The 22500-nt window shown below is 43.3% G+C and overlaps 2 protein-coding genes across 8 annotated transcripts; both read left to right on the top strand.

The window, feature by feature from the left end:
* The first annotated feature begins 148 nt into the window (after window positions 1-148).
* Window positions 149-9594, top strand: LOC132459441 (Golgi-associated plant pathogenesis-related protein 1-like). 6 transcript variants are annotated; one of them, XR_009526240.1, is made up of 7 exons: window positions 149-257; window positions 390-441; window positions 607-816; window positions 913-990; window positions 1156-1305; window positions 1519-1645; window positions 1686-1765. XR_009526240.1 is itself a non-coding variant. In XM_060053981.1 (6 exons), the coding sequence occupies exons 2-6, from the start codon at window positions 435-437 to the stop codon at window positions 1581-1583; spliced, it is 510 nt and encodes a 169-aa protein (XP_059909964.1). In that variant the 5' UTR covers window positions 149-257; window positions 390-434; the 3' UTR covers window positions 1584-1765. The 6 variants fall into 6 exon arrangements, 3 of the variants coding, with proteins under 3 accessions (XP_059909964.1, XP_059909966.1, XP_059909965.1); XR_009526241.1 differs by having other exon boundaries at window positions 204-257; window positions 363-441; XM_060053981.1 differs by having other exon boundaries at window positions 1519-1765.
* Window positions 9595-10326: 732 nt separating this feature from the next.
* Window positions 10327-12308, top strand: LOC132459443 (Golgi-associated plant pathogenesis-related protein 1-like). Of its 2 annotated transcripts, none has more exons than XM_060053986.1 (6): window positions 10327-10435; window positions 10568-10619; window positions 10785-10988; window positions 11085-11162; window positions 11657-11806; window positions 12000-12308. In XM_060053986.1, the coding sequence occupies exons 2-6, from the start codon at window positions 10613-10615 to the stop codon at window positions 12002-12004; spliced, it is 444 nt and encodes a 147-aa protein (XP_059909969.1). In that variant the 5' UTR covers window positions 10327-10435; window positions 10568-10612; the 3' UTR covers window positions 12005-12308. The 2 variants fall into 2 exon arrangements, with proteins under 2 accessions (XP_059909969.1, XP_059909970.1); XM_060053987.1 differs by having other exon boundaries at window positions 10385-10435; window positions 10541-10619.
* The last annotated feature ends 10192 nt before the right edge of the window (window positions 12309-22500 follow it).

Below are 22500 nucleotides of genomic sequence, written 5' to 3'. Positions count from 1 at the left end.
TGTGTGTGTGTGTGTGTGTGTGTGTGTGTGTGTGTGTGTGTGTGTGTGTGTGTGTGTGTGTGTGTGTGTGTGTGTGTGTGTGTGTGTGTGTGTGTGTGTGTGTGTGTGTGTGCGTGCGTGTGTGTGCACGTACACTACCCCTCCTACACAGAGGATGTAGGGGGCGAGGCCAGGCTGGACTGTATAAGGGCTGTGAGAGGCAGAGAGCAGATATCCAAACCTCCCAAACACACCTGCAGTCCACCACTACCACACAGGTGAGTGACTATCTCTCTGGTTTATATGCATGTAATCTCTTAAACACAGGTATATGTCAGATACCTGTGTTATATTGTCCTCCGTATTTGGAAGTATAGTTAAAGGGTTTTGTGTGTTTGTGTTCTGTGCAGACTCTTTTCCTCCAGCTGCTTGACCAGACCAGTTTAGCTGATACAATGGCAGGTGGGTAGACACATAGGAAATGTTTGTGTTACGAAAGCATTTCCTTGCCCTTTCGAAGTTGTGTTGGGGCAGGGGGATTGACCATGAGTGACCTGCCTTTGAACCTGATTAGAATGGACTCTGCCACACAGCAACACAAATAGAGATGTTCATTTTTCTTGGTAGATGGAAGCTTTCAAAAGGAGTTCCTCACCACGCACAACACCTACCGGCAGATGCACCAGAGCCCCCCGCTGACCCTGAGCAAAGACCTCAACGAGTCAGCCCAGAGTTGGGCCGATCACCTGCTGGACAGTGGGAACATGGAACACAGCAGTACCAGCGATGGAGAGAACATATATTGCATGTCCAGCTCCGCACCGATCAACCTGACAGGTAGGGTTAGGGTTAGCGTATCCACTCTGGGTTGTTCTAAAAGACTGAATTCTCTTCAGACAATGGGGTCCACATTGAGTTGTTTCTCTGCTTCAGGGAAGGAGGCTGTTGAAAGCTGGTACGGCGAGGTGAAGGATTATGAATACAACAGCCCAGGGTTCAAAGGCAACACAGGTAATCCCTGATGCTTCACTGTAAAGACAACAAATACACCACATGGTCAATTATCTGTGGTATCAGGGTAGCATGGTATTGCAGAAATCGTGGCAGGGATTCAAACCCCTGGCTCACGTCAAAGTGACCCATGTTTCCCCCTAACCTGTTGGTTCCCCCTCCCAGGCCACTTCACCCAGGTGGTGTGGAAGGAGACTACGGAGGTGGGCGTGGGTCTGGCTACAGATGGCAAGAGGGTGTTTGTGGTGGCTCAGTACAGACCTGCTGGTAACATGAACGTCACTGCATACTTTGAAAGAAACGTACTTCCACAAGGTAACACACAAACACACACACACTTCTCTATTCCTAACTGCTAACTCTGTAGACAAGCACTGCTAACTGAACAGCTTTAAATATACTGACGACGATCTGTGCGCTATTTGCATGCTGCATAGTTTCAGTTCTCTTTGCATTGGTGGGTCTACAAACACGGCTCACTGTTGTTTTAACTGTTACTTTCCAGTGTAAAGGATGTGCAATTTTCAGCTGGTGGGGGAGGCTCCAGCGGAACAGACAGCAATGGAGGAAAAAAAGACTGCACACTGCTGTAAACCCCCGCAAGGAGAAAAACGCCTGTATTAGAACCATGCTGTAGAACCCAGACATTCAAGACCTGTATTGGGATTATGCTGTAGAACCCAGACATTAAAGACCTGTGTTGGGACCAGGCTGTAGAACCCTGATAATTAAAAATGAAACCCTTTCCGTGCAATAAAGAATGCTACATAAATAATTGTAGTTTGCACTTTTATTCTCTATGCGTTAATATACAGAAGTTTCACACATCAAATCAAATCTTGTAAGAAATAAGGAAATATAAAGAAATGTTTACATCTGCTTTGGGGGAGATTGCAGAAACACGCGCAACTTGTTTTGTCTCAGATTGAAACAAAGGTTTGATTATGATTATTTCCTGGTTGAAGATTTACATATTGAGGATTTTAATTTCAAACATCTGCATATCTTTTAAGTTCAATTAACAGTTATGCAGGTAGACCTTAGGGCTCTTTTGAGACTTAAGTCATCCTTCATGACAGATAGATTTGTTCACTAAGTGTCACTACATCACAAAAAGGCTACATGGCTACATATACTTGTCACTCAGTACACAGATACTGAGTACAAGTTCTGTTTGCAGTTTCTTGTAGGTCATGAATTTGGTGAGGAGTGTAGCTGGCTGGCTGCGGACGAGGAAGTAGGGCAATATATATATTATATTTATATTTATATTATAATATATATATTATATTTATAGTTATATTTAGGGCAATATATATATTGCCCTAAATATAACCATAAATAGATAATTGTGTTTTTGTTTTTTTTATCCATAGCTGTGTGAAAAAGTATAATGTCCAATATGAGAATGCATATCTGTTCAGACCTGTAATTCATGTCTTAGACTTTTTCCCGCAGCTACAGATAAAAACAATTAAATTCTCTATTTATGGTTTCATAATGACTGATTCACTGTTAAAACAAATGAGCATCAGATCTAATGCTGCTACTGTCTGGAACATGTTTCTACTTAGATCATTTGCAGGATATTTTGTTATTATTGTCCGAGTCTGGTTTTAACTAATGCTGGGCTTACACCAAATGATTTTCAAAGTCACAGACTAAAAACTGCAAGAGAGAATTTAGCATTGGATCAAATGTGATATTTAACAAAGGTTTTGTAGATATGTAGAGGGGTTGGAGATGCAGCGACCACAGGAGGTCTGGTAACTTCCTGTTCGGCTTTCACACCTTTCTTGTCAGCAGCACAAGAGACACAAACTTGAAAAACAAAAACAAAAAAAGCAACAACTGCTATTTGCAGTGCTGTACTATTATTCGAATGTATGTACTTGATTAAATTGTTTTAATCAAGTAGCCTACACACAGGGTTCTTCCCGTTCATCTCGTCCCACCCTTTGTGCTGATAATGTAGTGGGCTGGTCTGGACAGAAAATCCCAGAAAAAAAAAAAAGAGAAACGTCTACGCCCCCTTTTGCTTGACAGATCATTGTATCTCCGTCTAGTCGATAAAGACAAATTCTTTCTGCGGACTAATCTTGAAATTATCCCGAATTAGGAGACACTGTGCAATCCCCCCCTGCGTCAATCCCTGATCAAATTTCCTTATCAGCTGATTGATTATTCATGACATCATTATTCATGACCAAAAAATGCGTCTGTTCAAAAGAAATTGCCTGAATGAAGTCAAGCAGACGGGCACTGAGGGTGCGTTGCGGTAGACGTTTCTCACTCGTTTTCCGTGATCACGAATTAATTGTATTGTTTTCTCGAGATCACAAAATAATTGTGTTGTTTTCTCGAGATCACAAAATAATTGTGTTGTTTTCTCGAGATCACAACAACCAAAAAAACCTTTTATGACCCCCTTTATTCAAGACACCAGTGAAGAAAACCTGTTTCCACAACTGCTGGAGCGTGACCATTAAGAGAAACAACATTGCAAAGAATGTGGTTTAACAAGTCAGCTAGCGATCACCAAGAGGAACTCCCAGATTGTATTTTAAAGTAATCCAGACGACTGAACTGTTGAAGTTTGAGAATTGTTTATTGGTTCATAAAACAGCACATGACTATGAATATTTAGAATATAAAGTCAAGTTGATGACATTATAGTGGTGAAATGAAAAGGTCTTTATAATGAAAAGTAGCCTACAAGAAACAAGTAGGCTACACAACTCCATATATACTGTCACATCACACAAATACAAACGTAGTGATTTGATACATGAAACATGAAATGCAAAGGAACATCTTTAGATTTCACATTACACACGAATGAATTGGTTTAAAATACGGTATTAGATAACGGAATTCTCATTGGCAACCTAATAGCCAAGGATATCTGAAGCAAACACTTGAGTCGGGCAACCTGGGTGAATCTTTGCGCATTTGCACTCACCACAACTTGACCTTCATATCCTCCATGGTCGTCCTGGCAATAGCGCGTACGTATTTGTACATCATTCCATGCAAACATGAGGAGAGAAAGTTGTCAGCAAATATGCTCGTTCGGGACGCAGTTCAGCGCCCCCAAGAATATTCAACACACAACACGAGGCAGATCAAAACTACAACGCGAGTATAATCTGTAGCCCATTGAACACCTAGGGATATGGGAGAACACACCTAAAAAATACAGAACGCATCAAAAGGCGGAATTTAAATAACAAGGAAAGACGACTCCTCAATAAAGCAGAATGACAGCAATCCACGATACAGTGGTGCGTGCAACCAGCGCGGCCTCTGGTGGGACACATGGGGACAGCAGGAGCTCTGGTGGCTTTATTAAAATGTTATTTATAAACGTGTAAATCACATTGGGCGCTTAAAACATGGCTTTGTTACACACGGTAACGTCTGTCCATCTTTGTAAGCAAAACACCTGTATTGTTATATATGGTGACATTGGGGTGATGTGGTGTGCCAGCTTGATTCTCAATGCTTCAGTAAAGGTTTATTTAAAATCTCATGCTATCCTTTACAATATCTTGCAACAACCCCCCCCCCCCCCCCGCGCCTCGCAGTCTGTGTCGAATCTGGACCTGTGTGTGTGTGTGTGTGTGTGTGTGTGTGTGTGTGTGTGTGTGTGTGTGTGTGTGTGTGTGTGTGTGTGTGTGTGTGTGTGTGTGTGTGTGTGTGTGTGTGTGTGTGTGTGTTTGTGTGTGTGTGTGTGTTTGAGACTGTACATAGAACAGTGATTAGTGGTCTCTAATCAAATCAAGACCAGTTGACATCCTGACTCATCCATCTGGACCAGAAACAGAACCAAAGCGCTTATAACACACACACACACACACACACACACACACACACACACACACACACACACACACACACACACACACACACACACACACACACACACACACACACACACACCCACACACACACACACACACACACACACACACACACTGACTGTGCTTTGGGAGCAAAAATGGGGAAAGGAAAATGGGGAACAGAAATAGTCAATACACACTGAGATTGAAGAACAAAAGAGGAAGCGATGATGTATGTATGGGGAGAGACTGATAGGGGAATGAGCTACAGGTGGGAAGATTGAATTGACTTTTGGTCTGCAGAGGTCAGTGAAGGGAAGTCCATGGATGTGCTTGTTGTGACTGACCATTTTTCCATAATTGCTCATGCATTCCCATGCAAAAATTAGTCTGCCAAGCAAGTGGCACGGAAGCTCTGGGATGATTTCTTTCCCCAAGAGGATTCATTCTGTTCAGGGAGCAAATTTTGAAAGCAAGTTGATTCGGGAGCTGTTCATTCTTGCAGGTGTCGAGAAGTCACACACAGCACCATATAACCCCATGGGAAATGGCATGGTTGAAAGGTTTAACAGGACCCTTGGATCCATGATCAGAACATTGCCTACTAAGTCCAAAGCCAAGTGGCCCCAGATGTTACAGCAACTCACCTTCTGTTACAATTGCACAGAGCACGAGACGGCAGGTTTTGCACCTTTCTACCTGATATTCGGTAGGGTCCCTCGTCTCCCAGTTGACGTCGTGTTTCAAACTGTGGTTTCTGACGAGTTTGTGTCACGCCTGAAGAAAGAGCTGCACAAAGCGGTGCAGATTGCATAAATACACAATCAGAAAGAGCAGACTCGACACGCAAGGCTCTATAACAGGAAGGTCAAGGGGTCACCTCTAACTATTGGTGAAAGAGTGCTCGTTGCGAACAGAGGTGGAAGAGGAAGAAGGAAGGTACCTGACAAATGGGAGTCGACAATGTACGATATTGTGGCTGCGAATCCTGACATCAATGTCTACAAGATCAAAGATGTCAACTCTGACAAACTGAAGGTAGTCCACCGAAATCCACTGCTTCCTTTGAACTTCTTACCGATTTGCGATGGAGTAGAAACCCACACCAGTGGTAGTGGTGAGGTGGTTCCTGAAGTCAGCCCTTCAGAAGAAGTGGATCACAGTGGCGAGGTGGTGCTTGAAGTCAACCCTGCAGTTGGGCTGGATGTCAGTGAGGAGATGGTTCCCAAAGTCAACCTCTCAGATGAGATTGATGGCAGCGTTGACCGGAATGTACACTGGGTGCTGTCCAGCCCTGATGATTCTCAGTTGGAGGATCGGCAGACTGGCCTCTCTGAAGCCCATCATGTGTCTGATTGGGTGTCTGAGCCATTTGACTCAGCTAGTGTCATCAGCAGTGATCGGAGGATGGAGGACAGTGGTGTTCCCCCTATAATCAATGGCCAACACAGTCTTCATACATTTCCTTTTTCACATCCATTATCCCAGGAGGCTGTGGCCCTCTGGGATGAGTGACAGACAGATTTAGCCGCAGAACGTAGTTGTAGTTGATTCCATAATAAATATACAAACTGCAAACTTACACTATATACTGTCAACATATTATTTTGTGATTGTGTTATTCTTATTTAAGTACATGTAATTAAATGTCACACACACACACACACACACACACACACACACACACACACACACACACACACACACACACACATACAATAGATCCCATATCGCATCTTTGAAATATTCAAGGATTATTAATCGTGTACTCCATTCCTTACCCCCTTAAATATGCACTTGTCATGATCATTGCACCTAACAACATAAACTGTAGAAATACATTACAGAAGAATGGAAATGTATGGTACAGTGGTGGGCGCATTGCTCTTGTAGCAATATTCACAGCCATAGTTGTTGCCAAAGAAACCCATCCGGTTTTCTATGTAGTGATAGTGATGAGACACAAAGAATAGATATACATATATTCTTTACACATGTTTTAATAGCATACAACTGCTGGTCCCGGCACCTCGTTGTTCAGATCACCAACAGCTGTTTATTGCTTATTCCTTGGAGACCCCGTATCAGTCAGACCTACCACATAACAGACATTTGTTTTAACCGTTTTTTCTACACACATAAACTACTACTAATGATAATAGTGGGATAGCAATGTTAAACATGATAATAATAGAGTGATAGAGTAAACACTATAGAATAATAACATACATGGTCGTGGGTCCGGTTGGTGGTTCACACTCCCCTCAGCATGTCTTGGATTCACTAATAACATCCTATTCATCAATCAGACATAAAAACAGTCATACATTGTTATAGTCATGATATATCTGAAATATAGCAACGGTCTAAGGAATACTTACAGCAAGTCAGCATGTTGTCGTCGGATGGGTCACTGCTTCCACAAAAGACGGTATGCTAATCATTACCCCCACCCCCCACCCCCCAGAGTCATCGGGTCCTAGCCAATAGACAATTCCCTTACTTCCGTCAGGGGTGGGTGTTCACACACCCCCCTCCTCCAAGGTGTCATTTACATTTACTTTTGTAAATGAGCAAGTTAATACCACTAAAAATAGTAGCGACTGATAAAAGCTGTCTTCATTAACAGAATAGTAACATAGTTTCATAATAGTTAGTCATCTGTGAGATCTGTCTTTTTAAAATGTGTGGCTTTTTATAAACACGTTTCCCTCTGGCCCATTGGTGAAACCACATTTACCACATAAGGATATAACCCGTATATGTGTCACTATACGTTTTTCATTTTAAAATAATGCTATCGTTATGAAATAGCTGAGGATTCATAGAATAATATATTAATGAAACGTCCCTTACAAGACGTTCAACTTTCACAGCATCTAACCATTAACACCTCATCTAGGCCTGCCCACTACCCCCGTCAGCAAACCGAACACAAAAGCCAGATACTTTTTATTGCTCTCTATTCCTAGCTCTCATCCTGGCTCCCACACACAAACACACAAACAGGCATACGACCCGATAGTAACACCAAACACCAGAACACTCCTCTGAAACAGTGGGCAATAATACTACTTCCCCCACCCTCCGCAAACCGGATGTGAGCACGCTCTCAAAACATCCAAATAGGGATATGTGATTAACTGCTGATGTGTTGGAAGTTTTACATCGTAGAAGGAAACTATCTTTAGTGGTTGCAGAAGTTTAATGTAAATTCCAAGGCAGGTAGACATAATTGAGGCAAGCAATGGGTTAATTATTATGCTTTATCAGATGTTCATTCAAATGAACAACTGCCGTACATTGGCATAAATTACAGAGCTTATGGATGTTGCTTTCACACTGTGACAATTGACTACGTGGTACCTTTTTTCAAACATTATTAGTATCTACTCAAATACATATTTTTTCTACATAGTGTTTAGGGTCAGCTATTTGTGTAGATCAAAAATGAAGGAATAACACAAAGTGCATGTTTTCCTCTAGATGTGTTTAAGTTTTACATTGTAGAAGGAAACTATCTGTATTAGTGGTTGCAGAAGTTTAATGTAAATTCCAAGGCAGGTAGACATAATTGAGGCAAGCAATGGGTTAATTATTATGCTTTATCAGATGTTCATTCAAATGAACAACTGCCGTACATAGGCATAAATTACAGAGCTTATGGATGTTGCTTTCACACTGTGACAATTGACTACATGGTACCTTTTTTCAAACATTATTAGTATCTACTCAAATACATATTTTTTCTACATAGTGTTTAGGGTCAGCTATTTGTGTAGATCAAAAATGAAGGAATAACACAAAGTGCATGTTTTCCTCTAGATGTGTTTAAGTTTTACATTGTAGAAGGAAACTATCTGTATTAGTGGTTGCAGAAGTTTAATGTAAATTCCAAGGCAGGTAGACATAATTGAGGCAAGCAATGGGTTAATTATTATGCTTTATCAGATGTTCATTCAAATGAACAACTGCTGTACATAGGCATAAATTACAGAGCTTATGGATGTTGCTTTCACACTGTGACAATTGACTACGTGGTACCTTTTTTCAAACATTATTAGTATCTACTCAAATACATATTTTTTTCTACATAGTGTTTAGGGTCAGCTATTTGTGTAGATCAAAAATGAAGGAATAACACAAAGTGCATGTTTTCCTCTAGATGTGTGTAAGTTTTACATTGTAGAAGGAAACTATCTGTATTAGTGGTTGCAGAAGTTTAATGTAAATTCCAAGGCAGGTAGACATAATTGAGGCAAGCAATGGGTTATTTATTATGCTCTATCAGATGTTCATTCAAATGAACAACTGCCTTACATAGGCATAAATTACAGAGCTTATGGATGTTGCTTTCAAACAGTGACGATTGACTACGTGGTACCTTTTTTCAAACATTATTAGTATCTACTCAAATAGATATTTCTTTCTGCATATAGGTTTAGGGTCAGTTATTTGTGTTGATCAAAAATGAAGGAATAACACAAGTGCATGAATAACACAAGTGCATGTTTTCCTCTAGATGTATTTAAGTTTTACATCGTAGAAGGAAACTATCTGTAATAGTGGGTCAGTTACACGTGACAAAACAGAAACCCTTGCCTCACAACAAGGTGACCCATGTTCCCCCCTAACCTGTTTGTTCCCCCTCCCAGGCCACTTCACCCAGGTGGTGTGGAAGGAGACTACGGAGGTGGGCGTGGGTCTGGCTACAGACGGCAAGAGGGTGTTTGTGGTGGCTCAGTAGAGACCTGCTGGTAACATCGAGGCATCCTTTGAATGAAACGTCCTTCCAGAAGGTAACACACAAAGACACACTCTTCTCTTTGCCATACTGTTAAAAAAACATGTTAACATTGGGATTGGCCGAGACATCTTCGTCAGACAAGCTTCTCAGTTTCTGGCAATTCTTGCAAGTAATAAATAAATCGTATGAATCAAAAACCCCAGCCAATACAATCGCTTTAAAACCCGAGCAGCTCACATAGCTCCAAAACCCAAGCCAAATCTTTACAAACAGTTTGCAAACAGTGTAAACGTAGTGATTTGATACAACAGGTCATTTTTAACCATCTGCAAAATAACATCTTTCGATTAAACATGACACATAAATGAATTGTCAAAGTCAATCCCCCCCCCCCCCCAACTCCTGAGGAGAGGGTGGGGAAAGAAAGAGGGGAGAGGAGAGGAAAAGAAGATAGAACAGGAGAGGGGAAGAGGGAGAGGAAAGGAGGCAGCAAGAGGAGAGGCAAGGGACCTTTGATAAACGTCTTGTAACATCCAACCACACAAGGAGAGGCCTCCTGAGAAAATTACAAGGCAAGGTTGTGTGTGTGACTGTGTGTGTGTGTGTGTGTGTGTGTGTGTGTGTGTGTGTGTGTGTGTGTGTGTGTGTGTGTGTGTGTGTGTGTGTGTGTGTGTGTGTGTGTGTGTGTGTGTGTGTGTGTGTGTGTGTGTGTGCGTGCGTGTGTGCACGTACACTACCCCTCCTACACAGAGGATGTAGGGGGCGAGGCCAGACTGGACTGTATAAGGGCTGTGAGAGGCAGAGAGCAGAAATCCAAACCTCCCAAACACACCTGCAGTCCACCACTACCACACAGGTGAGTGACTATCTCTCTGGTTTATATGCATGTAATCTCTTAAACACAGGTATATGTCAGATACCTGTGTTATATTGTCCTCCGTATTTGGAAGTATAGTTAAAGGGTTTTGTGTGTTTGTGTTCTGTGCAGACTCTTTTCCTCCAGCTGCTTGGCCAGACCAGTTTAGCTGATACAATGGCAGGTGAGTAGACACATAGGAAATGTTTGTGTTATGAAAGCATTTCCTTGCCCTTTCGAAGTTGTGTTGGGGCAGGGGGATTGACCATGGGTGACCTGCCTTTGAACCTGATTAGAATGGAACCTGCCACACAGCAACACAAATAGAGATGTTCATTTTTCTTGGTAGATGGAAGCTTCCAAAAGGAGTTCCTCACCACGCACAACACCTACCGGCAGATGCACCAGAGCCCCCCGCTGACCCTGAGCAAAGACCTCAACGAGTCAGCCCAGAGTTGGGCCAATCACCTGCTGGACATTGGGAGTTTGAAACATAGAGGCAACGGAGAGAACATATACTGCATGTCCAGCTCCGCACCGATCAACCTGACAGGTAGGGTTAGGGTTAGCGTATCCACTCTGGGTTGTTCTAAAAGACTGAATTCTCTTCAGACACTGGGGTCCACATTGAGTTGTTTCTCTGCTTCAGGGAAGGAGGCTGTTGAAAGCTGGTACGGCGAGGTGAAGGATTATGAATACAACAGCCCAGGGTACAAAGACACCACAGGTAATTTCCTGATGCTTCACTGTAAAGTGTAACAGTCAGGTTTATAATATGTAGCGCCACTAGGTGGTGACTCCCTCTTTTGTTAGGTTATATGAGAACGGTGAGTGAAGAAGTGGGGCTTCTTCCGCTCGGCTAGAATAAACAGCAGTATACGAAAGAAGTCTCCCTTTTTATTATATGTTATTTAGTAACTGATTTGTTGTAGGCAGGAATCCCGGACTTTCCAAACGTATGGTAAATATATATAGTTCCGTGGAGACCCGGCGTGGTATGGTCAAAAGCTTATAGCATAATAAAAGTACCGTGAGGAGAATGCTAACCCTGACCTACACCATCGCACGTTACAAAAGACAACAAAAACACCAGCACCACATGGTCAATTATCTGTGGTATCAGGGTAGCATGGTGTTGCAGAAATCGTGGCAGGGATCAAACCCCTGGCTCACGTCAAGGTGACCCATGTTCCCCCCTAACCTGTTGGTTCCCCCTCCCAGGCCACTTCACCCAGGTGGTGTGGAAGGAGACTACGGAGGTGGGCGTGGGTCTGGCTACAGACGGCAAGAGGGTGTTTGTGGTGGCTCAATACAGACCTGTTGGTAACATGAAGGGCACTGAAAACTTTCAAAGAAACGTACTTCCACAAGGTAACACACAAACACACCCACACTTCTCTATTCCTACCTGCTAACTCTACAGACGAGCACTGCTAACTGAACAGCTTTAAATATATTGACAACGATCTGTGTGCTATTTGCATCCTCTTGCATAGTTTCAGTTCTCTTTGTATTGTTGGGTCTGCAAACAAGGCTCACCGTTGTTTTAACTGTTACTTTCCAGTGTAAAGGATGTGCAATTTGCAGCTGGTGGGGGAGGCTCCAGCGGAACAGACAGCAATGGAGGAAAAAAAGACTGCACACTGCTGTAAACCCCCGCAAGGAGAAAAAGGCCTGTATTAGAACCATGCTGTAGAACCCAGACATTAAAGACCTGTATTGGGATTATGCTGTAGAACCCTGACATTAAAGACCTGTATTGGGATCATTTTGTAGAACCCAGACATTAAAGACCGGAATTGAGATCATGCTGTGGGCCCTGACAATTAAAAATGAAACAGTTTACATGCAATAAAGAATACTGCATAAATAATTGTAGTTTCTATTTTTATTCTCTATGTGTTAATATACAAAAGATTTACATGAATATATATATATATATATATATATATATATATACATACACATACATATACACACACACAACATATATATTTAAAATCTTATATAAAATACCTTAACATGAGGATTGGCCTTGACATCTTTGTCAGACAAGCTTCTCAATTTCTCACACAGCTTATAAGTAATAAGGAAATATAAACAAATGTTGACATCTGCTTTGGGGGAGATTGCAGAAACAGAGTGGGCCAGCTGACCAATCAAAGCAAACAGGGCTTTTCACAAAGGGGAACGCTCTCGGCCGCCCTCGGACCATGGCCGAGAGCGGCCATGGTCCTATCATAATTTTTTTCACCTTGTATTCTCGAGATAATTTTATTATGTTAATTAATAAATTAATAAAAATACAGAACGCATCAAAACGTGGAATTTAAATAACAAGGGAAGAAGACTCCTCAATAACGCAGAATGAAAGCAATCCACGATACAGTGGTGCGTGCAACCAGCGCGACCTCTGGTGGGACACATGGGGACAGCAGGAGCTCTGGTGGCTTTATTAAAATGTGATTTATAAACGTGTAAATCATATTGGGCGCATAAAACATGGCTTTGTAACACACGGTAACTTCTGTCAATCTTTGTAATTAAAACACTGTGATGTATTGTTATATATGGTGACATTGGGGTGATGTGTTGTGCCAGCTTGATTCTCAATGCTTCAGTAAAGGTTTATTTAAAATCTCATGCTATCCTTTACTATATCTTGCAATAACCCCCCCCCCCCCCCCCCCCCCCGCCTCGCAGTCTGTGTCGAATCTGGACCTGTGTGTGTGTGTGTGTGTGTGTCTGTGGTGTGTGTGTGTGTGTGTGTGTGTGTGTGTGTGTGTGTGTGTGTGTGTGTGTGTGTGTGTGTGTGTGTGCGTGTGTGTGTGTGTGTGTGTGTGTGTGTTTGAGACTGTACATAGAACAGTGATTAGTGGTCTCTAATCAAATCAACACCAGTCGACATCCTGACTCATCCATCTGGACCAGAAACAGAACCAAAGCGCTTATAACGCACGCACACACACACACACACACACACACACACACACACACACACACACACACACACACACACACACACACACACACACACACACACTGACTGTGCTTTGGGAACAAAAATGGGGAAAGGAAAATGGCCAGCAGAAATAGTCAATACACACTGAGATTGAAGAACAAAAGAGGAAGCGATGATGTATGTATGGGGAGAGACTGATAGGGGAATGAGCTACAGGTGGGAAGATTGAGATGGACACAGTATCAGTGAGTATGTAAATAATGTAAATAATGTAATCCTGTATCATTGGGTCAAGACTTTTATATCTCTCACAGCACTTTCATGAACGAACAGCATAGTGCTGTGAGCCGAGTCCTCTATACTATATCGAGAGGCGGCGGAAGCCATCGAAGAATGAGAGAACTGATGAGCCCTCCAGTGGGCGTCAGCTCCTGAATTATTGGGACAGGCTGGATATCCATGATGGCTTACTGTGCAAAGTGAGAAATATCAAGGCATGAACAGACGACTTTATGTCGTCTGTTCAAGCGCAAGTACTGAATGGAATTCATGATTCCGCTGGTCACCAAGGAAAGAGCGGAATAGTGTCTCTGGCTAGGCAGAGATTCTTCTGGGTCTGCATGAAAAGAGACATTGATGATAATGGGAAACACTGTCACCACTGTGTTGTTGGAAAGACACCAGAGCCCAGTGCTTACGCTCCACTTGAGAGCATCCGCACATCACAGCCGATGGAACTGGTCTGCATTGACTTTTGGTCTGCAGAGGTCAGTGAAGGGAAGTCCATGGACGTGCTGGTTGTGACTGACCATTTTTCCATAATTGCTCATGCATTCCCATGCAAAAATTTGTCTGCCAAGCAAGTGGCTCGGAAGCTCTGGGATGATTTCTTTCTCATATACGGCTTCCCCAAGAGGATTCATTCTGTTCAGGGAGCGAATTTTGCAAGTAAGTTGATTCAGGAGCTGTTCATCCTTTCAGGTGTCGAGGGGTCGCACATAACACCATGTAACCCCATGGGAAATGGCATGGTTGAAAGGTTCAACAGGACCCTTGGATCCATGTTCAGAACATTGCCTACTAAGTCCAAAGCCAAGTGGCCCCAGATGTTACAGCTACTCACCTTCTGTTACAATTGCACAGAGCACGAGACGACAGGTTTTGCACCTTTCAACCTGATGTTCGGTAGGGTCCCTCGTCTCTCAGTTGACGTCCTGTTTCAAACTGTGGTTTCTGACGATGTTGTGGTGGACCACAATGAGTTTGTGTCACGCCTGAAGAAAGAGCTGCTCAAGGGGTCACCTCTAACTATTGGTGACAGAGTGCTCGTTGCGAACAGAGGTGAAAGAGGAAGAAGGAAGGTAGCTGACAAATGGGAGTCGACAATGTACGATATTGTGGCTGCGAATCCTGACTTCATTGTCTACAAGATCAAAGACGTCAACTCTGACAAAATGAAGGTAGTCCACCGAAATCTACTGCTTCCTGTGAACTTCTTACCGATTTGCGATGGAGTAGAAACCCACACCAGTGTTAGTGGTGAGGTGGTTCCTGAAGTCAGCCCTTCAGGGAAGTAGATCACAGTGGCGAGGTGGCGCTTGAAGTCAACCCTGCAGTTGGCTTGGATGTCAGTGAGGAGATGGTTCCCAAAGTCAACCTCCCAGGTGAGATTGATGGCAGCGTTGACCGGAATGTACACTGGGTGCTGTCCAGCCCTGATGATTCTCAGTTGGAGGATCGGCAGACTGGCCTCTCTGAAGCCCATGATGTGTCTGATTGGGTGTCTGAGCCATTTGACTCAGCTAGTGTCATCGGCAGTGATCGGAGGATGGAGGACAGTGGTGTTCCCTCTATTATCAATGGCCAACACAGTGCTGATCTCCATCCCGTAGACATTGCACATGAAGAGGTAACCACGGATGCACTTACAGTAGGCACTCAACCTCTGGGTTTTGAGGACACAGTAGCTCGAACCAGACGAGGCAGGGCTGTCAACCCTCCAGAGAGGCTAATTTGCGAAATTAATGAGCAAGTCCTTGACACTCTTTAATTTATTTAGTTAAAAGTTTGTTTTGAGATTCAACATGTAGTTACTAGATGTCGGTGTTGTCAGTCTGTAGACACAGTGAGACACAGTTAGGCAATATTTGAGGTATAACAGGCATCTCAGGAGTCTACTTTTGGTATTGGGTATGGCGGAATCCCATTCTTTAAGTACTCCTTAGTTTGAGGATTCCTTAATCGGCAGCTAGAGATGTTTGGTTTAAGTGACTTGTTAGTGCCCATATTTTTTTTCTCTCCTCTTCTTCGGTTTTGTGGCCTAAGAGGTATTTTTCTCTCTCTTCCTCTTTATTTTGGTGAGTGTTTTACAGGTATGTCCCCAATTTAGCAGGATTTAAGGGGGGTGTATGCAACAGAGTAAATAAAATGAGTATGTCAATAATGTGAATAATCAAATCCTGTATCATTGGGTCAAGACTTTTATTTTGATATTTTGGTGCAGTGTTGCAACATGGGTATCCTGCTGCAGGTAAGACAGTATCTGCTGCAGTATCTGTGTTTAATACTTTTTTGTGGTAATGGCATGGTATTGTTTCTTTTATTTGATTTTCTATTTTCGTTTGCACGCCCATGGTTGTTGTGCAATTTGTAATATTGTATTTATTCTGTCTAGGCGGACCAGGAAATGCTTATACCCTGTATTTATGTTTGTTAACCCATTTTTCAGGTAACCAATAAGTTGTTTGACAGTTTTATGCATGTTTACTCACCATAATGAGCAGAAATGACGGTATCTACTGCAGGTCGACCAGGATATGCTTATACTCTGCCTTTATGTTGCTGACCCATTGTTCAGCCAGTCAAACCGCTGCACCCATGCTGAGCGTTCCCGATCATGCTTCAGAGATAAACACAACGCAGGTTACACACAGATGAGGTGAATGAGGTGATTGGAAAAGTGTTGAGCTGTTGTAATCTCAGGGCACTGCTGTACACTCCTACACAGACACTTTTTGAGCAACAAAACCGTTTTTGTCAGCAAATTGGCTGTCGAGGGGAAATTCAGTTTGTTTAGTTTGTTACTAGAAAAAAAAAAAAGGTTAATCATTCAGTATATCGGCAAAAGCATTTTGTCTAGATAGGCAATATTTATCTATGGATTTTTTGTGTTTAGTCTGGAGGGGGGACTTTACTTGTTTGTGTGGGGGTAGGGGGGGGGTAGGGTGTAGACATGTGTGAGTATGTGCGTGTGTGTGTATATGTGGTTGTCTGTGTGCACCAGACATCAAAAACTATGTTGCATTGGTTTTAAATATGACATTGAACACTGAATGCATGGTTAGACCATTTTTCTCGAGATTGAGAAAAGGTTAGGGTGTCAACTATGACTACCATGCCACTCCTAACCATCCCTTGAAGGAGGGATCCCTCACTCTGCGTTCCTTCTCATGATTTCGTCTTTACAAATTCAGGGAGATTGTTTTTGCCCTCTGGGGGGATAGGGTTAAAGGTGTAGCATCCTAGGCATCATTGTCGTAATCTCTGGGCGTTGCTGTACACTCCTAGACAGACCTTTGTGAAACCAAACTTTTTTTTGCCAGCAAATGAGCTGTCAAGGGGAAAGGGGTTCAGCTGGAAGCCTTGAATTATTATAATTTTTTTAATAATTCTGTGTATCGGCAATAGCATTTTGCATAGTGTGGCAACCCGGGCCCAGGTATGTCTCGGTCATACAGGAATTACCACACAGCAAGGCTGGTACAAAGCCCGGAAGGGCATTTATTTGAAGTAACTCAAAAAACGCGTGGATGAGGATCCAACGCGGGGAAAACGAAAATCATACTATGACTCCGTGAGCCATGGAAAGGGAAAGGGAGGTTGATCCCGTCGGCGATCCGCTCCACGGCGGTCGGTCCTTGGCCGGGGTACGGCCTCCTTGGGGGCGGCCGGGAACGGCTCGGTTAACTACTTCCGTCGTCTCGTCCGTACGGGTTCTGGGGTACTCGTGTTTCTCCCGTCTCCAACTCTGTTTAGGGACAAGTCTCAGTGCCTTTTAAAGGGTACCTCTTCCTCCTCGTTCCCCGCCGCAGGTATTCTCTATCTCGCCAATTAGGGTGACGAAATGGACGTCCTCTGGCTTCGTCTGCTGGATATGGGCGGTACACGCCCTCCACAACCTCTCCCCTGGGCCGTCCAACCCGAGGGGTTGGGGACGGGTTGACACAATAGATATACACAAGGCCATATATACAGTATATGGACAATTTGTCCGTATACTGACAATATGTCAGACACACAAACAAGTCTGTGTGTCTGTGTGCACCAGACATCAGCCACTATTATGAGTCCGTTTTAAATATGACATTGCTTTCTCAACGCAAACACAGCTCAACCTAAGAGTGGCAGCTGATATTTCAGGCGTCCAGATTAGGGGTGTTCATGGGTACACGTGTAACCGGTTAGTAAATCATAACCGTTTAGGAAGAATCTGTAAACAAAAACCGTTAAAAAAGAATGATAAACATAGCTACGCGCAGCAATGTGGGTGTCAAGCATAATGGGACTCGATAAGCTAATTCTGCCGGACGGACGTAATCGGCTGGGTGGCTACAAGATGACCGTCTCGGTTATCGGTAAACTAACTCTGCCGGACGGACGTAATCGGCTGTTTGGCTACATGACGACCTTCTCGGTAATCAGTAAACTAATTCTGCCCGACGGAGGTAATCGGCTAGGTGGCTACATTATGACCGTCTCGGTAATCTGTAATAATGACTGCAGGTGGGATGAAGTATAGCATTATGTGAGTACGTGTAAATGTAGAGAAAATGGAAAAGTGACCCTACCTAGTGGTAAGGGCGCATGACGACCGTCTCGGTAATCTCTAACCTAATTCTGCCGGACGGACGTAATCGGCTGGGTGGCTACATGATGACCGTATTGGTAATCAGACGAACGTAATCGGCTAGGTGGCTACATGACGACCGTATCGGTAATCGGACGGACGTTATCGGCTAGGTGGCTACATGACGACCGTATCGGTAATCGGACGGACGTAATCGGCTATGTGGCTACATGACGACCGTCTCGGTAATCGGTAATAACGACGGCTGGTGGAATGGGTGGCTACATGACGACCGTCTCGGTAATCGGTAATAACGACGGCTGGTGGTATGAACTTCAGCGTTATGCGAGCTCGCAGCAAGAATTGCAGTTTATATTGTAAGTGGGTGGAATGGTAAATAAAGTCATTGTGGTTTGACGTCCCCCTGAGGTCATAGGTCACCAAATTGTTTGACTGTCCCCAGAAAGATGTCATGAGTCTATGTAGCAAGTTTGGCTATGATATGTTAAAGAGTTGCTGAGAACAGGCTTACTTCCTGTTAGGCGGCTTTGCCGTCAAGTTTGATTGGCTGTCACGGCCAAACGGTTTGGAATTTGAAAAAGCTGTGCTGTGGCACGTTTTCTTTGGCAAGTGACTGGTATAAGCGGGATAGTGCCCTTCGAGGTGTCAAAAACATGGTTGCGGCTCTTGTCGCTCTCGTCACTTTCTCCCAACGACATGCGCGTAGAACTGGGAGTGACGTAGACTGATAATCCCTCGGAAGTGCAACTGCGGTCCAATTAATAAAAAATAATAATAATAATAATTAATTAATTAATTAAAAACCATTTAACCGTGTACACGAAAAAAAAGGGGTTGTGTAACCGTTTACAAATTTTTGCAACCGTTCACACCCTTAGTCCAGCTCTGATGCTGCGTGATAAGTGCAATTAGGGGGACTCCCACTCCCACTGCTCATGTTAGTTACCTTCACTTGTGGGAAAAAGTAACGCTGCTGCTCTCCTTCATCTTCTTCTTCTTCTTCTTCTTGTTTAGGATGTTTTTCACATTGCACATAAACACAGACCTGCTAGCTTATTATGTGATTAAGCAACACAAGAATGACACATAACCACAAACGTATCAACGCTTGGGCTGTGGTGTCTGACGCTGTTCACTCCCATTAGGAATGTGTGTTAAAAAACATCGTCAACATCGTCTAGGATTTTTAATAGCTATATCGTACCACATGATAACATGGAATTTAAACTGTGGAGTAGTCCTCTACGTAGCGTCTGTGTTACCACTGCCGTTAAAATTAGGGATGAACCGAAAATGTTCGGCCGAAAATGGCCCAAAAGCGCATTATTTTTGTTTTTCGGCCGAAATACCTTTATCACCGAAACAACTGCGGCCTAAACAAAAATTTGTGATGACGCAAGCAAAAAGCGCGGCCAGCTAACGCTCGTCTGGATGAGCGCCAATATGTCTGGGGTGTGGACGTTTTTCAATGTTTCTGAGAAAGACCCACGTGTAGCGATTTGCAAAAATTGCAATGACTTGATTTTAATGAAGTTAGTACACAGTCATAGCAATAAATGCAATGGTACTAGGCTTGTATTATCGACTATAAGCGGTATAAACTTTGAAACTAGGTCAACCGTCATCTTTTCCGTCAACTCTCCTCTCACACTCGGTGACAGTGTCTGGCAGCGCGCCAATTCTCGGTGACAGCGTCTTATAACGTTCTATATATAATAGTATAATATAATTTGATAAATACTATCACTGCCAAAAGCTCTGTGCGCCTCCGGATGGCCGTAGCGCGGGGAGCTCTCGTAGGGATTGGGCTTTGCGGGGTTGTTTACCGGCGTTGCTATGGTTACCGGTCTTGCATGTTCCAACGCTTTATTAGGTAGCCTATCTATTAGGTTTGTATTTTTTTTTTTTTTTAAACACATCAAAAATAAAACAGTGCAAAGACAAACTGCCAAACTTTTACCCATTTTAACCTAATACCGTATAGTGCGGCAACCCTAAATGGTACTAATAATTGTCATAATAATTTCTTTCTGTGTTTCGGTTTTCGGCCTTGGTTTCCTCATTTTCGTTTTTCAGTTTCGGCCAAGAATTTTCATTTCGGTGCATCCCTAGTTAAAATCCATGCTGTGGATCTTGATCTGGCAGTTATCTTGTTGATAACTGCTACTGCTCGCAAGTGTCTGCTAATGGGTAAAGTAAAGTAAGTAAAGCAGCAGTAAAGTGGCGAGAACAATTTTTTGAGTGTGGGGAAGCAATCTGGCCCAACAGAACCCCGGAACACTAAGGATAAGAGAGGAGTAGATGAGAGGAAAGCGGAGGAGAGGAGAGAGAAAATGAGGGGAGAGTAGAGGAGAAGAGAGGAAAAGGGAAGACAAGACCGAAAATGAGAGCGGGATCGGAAAGGAGACAAGGAGGAAGGAAAAAAGGAAGAGGAGAGAGAAGAGCAGAGGGGGAGAGGACAGGAGACGAGTACGGAAGAAAAGAAACAGAATGAAGGTAGAAGAGGAGATGGGAGGGGAGAGGGTGGGCAAAGAAAGAGGGGAGACAGGTGGGAATTCAGGAACTACGTCAATCGTTTCTGTCTTAACTGTTTAACTAAAGAGCCGTCCGAACTTATAACAATAAGGATAGTTTATTTGAGCAATAAACATGCACAATCATACAACAAACATTCAGTAATCCGAGGCCTCAGATGGGAGTTCGCCCTATGCCTCTCAATTAGCTTCGCAAGGAGAATTCCAATGCATTGGCAGGGGCTTCTTCTACAGTAGCACAGGTCTCAGAAATGCTGAGAACAGCTCTGTATGGAAGCATATATGTAGCAAAATTCAAATGGCTATGTAATTTGCAATTCAATATGTCATTACGTTATGCAATTGACAATTCATTATGCAATTTAATAATGTAACTTGTAAATATGTTATTCAAAGTGTATTTTAATATGTAAAGTGACAATGAAATTAAATGTGAAAAAAATATGACAAAAAAAAAAAAAGAGTTCCTTTATTCAAATTGCAAAACAATACGTCCCCGCGATTGCAATGCATTTCGCCACGCTCTGTGTATTGCGAAATTCAAATTTCATTTCAATCCGCAAAAGATTTTGCAAAACGCTTCGCAAAAGGTTTTGCAAAAGGTTTTGCAAAACGTACAAGTCAATCGCATCCTGGCGGGAACTACGTCACTTCCTCGTCAGACCAGCTGATCATCCACAACCTATTACAGCTGCTATCCATTTGGATGGTACGCCGGTCAGAACAACCAGGTTTAGCGATAACGTGACGTAATTCCCTTGCCCCAGCCTTCCAGTTTGTCATTTGTGTTTCTGTCGAGCCACGAGGGGGAGTAGTAGCAGGCTATTCATCATTAGCAACATAGCCTCTTTAGCAAACCAGCTTGAAAACAAAACTTTACATTGAAATTGAAATTGCACGCAAAGCAAGTTAGTGCAATGCATACATTGGTGACCGGATTAAAGTAGCAATGAAATCAAGTGTGTAAGAGGATTTAGAACGACATGAAAACCACCAGCGTGGTACAAATACAAAGAAAATACATCTCAACCCCCATTAGCTATGGGCGCAGCCATCTTCTCTGCGAGTTGTACAGCTCTGCTTGCTCTATTTTGAAAGCGACGAGATACTACGACCAAAAGGGGTCGTGCCTCAGTGAAATGGCGCAAGAAAGCTGGGAGATTTGCCACTTACCACCTGCACGTACCGGCGTACCATCCAAACGGATAGCAATATGGCACTTTATTTTCTATGCCTAGCACTGTGCCAGGTTTGACTGGGTTGACGTATATAGTAATAACGTGAAAATGGCGGAAAAGACGGTCGCAGAGCTGCTGCGGGAGGCCGCTGCAGCTCTAGAGGAGCAGCGGGAGGCAGGGTACGAAAGTGCGACCAACATGCCTGCACCGGATCGCACCGGATAAGGGTGCGCAAAACGGTGTTTCAGTTCAACTAGGGACCGTGTTAACTGGTGACCATCAGCCGAATGCGCGCTTGTTGTTGTGGCTACGGCAGCTGTTGGAATAGGTCCAATCGGGAAAAGACTCGTAGCTGTCCTTGCAATGCCTCTTTGATTTGTTTTCAATAAAATGTCAGATACATACCCATCTCATTCGTACGGGATTCAAACTCATACCATTTTTGGGGGGAAATACTTCAAGCTGAGATTCCATTCCATTGTGCCATTGAGCCACAGAAACGTCTTCATCTGCAAGTGCTAGGT

The sequence above is a fragment of the Gadus macrocephalus genome, chromosome 6 (genome assembly GCF_031168955.1).
Source record: "Gadus macrocephalus chromosome 6, ASM3116895v1".
NCBI lineage: Eukaryota > Metazoa > Chordata > Actinopteri > Gadiformes > Gadidae > Gadus > Gadus macrocephalus.
Note: the sequence above shows the minus strand (reverse complement) of the source record. Positions and strands in the feature narration are given on the sequence as shown.

Bases quoted from the DNA above. Each gene is read 5' to 3' on its own strand.
- LOC132459441 (XM_060053981.1), top strand. The intron at 991-1,155 runs GTAATCCCTGAT...TCCCCCTCCCAG, and splicing joins AGGGTTCAAAGGCAACACAG to GCCACTTCACCCAGGTGGTG. The intron at 1,306-1,518 runs GTAACACACAAA...TGCAATTTTCAG, and splicing joins AAGAAACGTACTTCCACAAG to CTGGTGGGGGAGGCTCCAGC.
- LOC132459443 (XM_060053986.1), top strand. The intron at 10,989-11,084 runs GTAGGGTTAGGG...TCTCTGCTTCAG, and splicing joins CGCACCGATCAACCTGACAG to GGAAGGAGGCTGTTGAAAGC. The intron at 11,163-11,656 runs GTAATTTCCTGA...TCCCCCTCCCAG, and splicing joins AGGGTACAAAGACACCACAG to GCCACTTCACCCAGGTGGTG.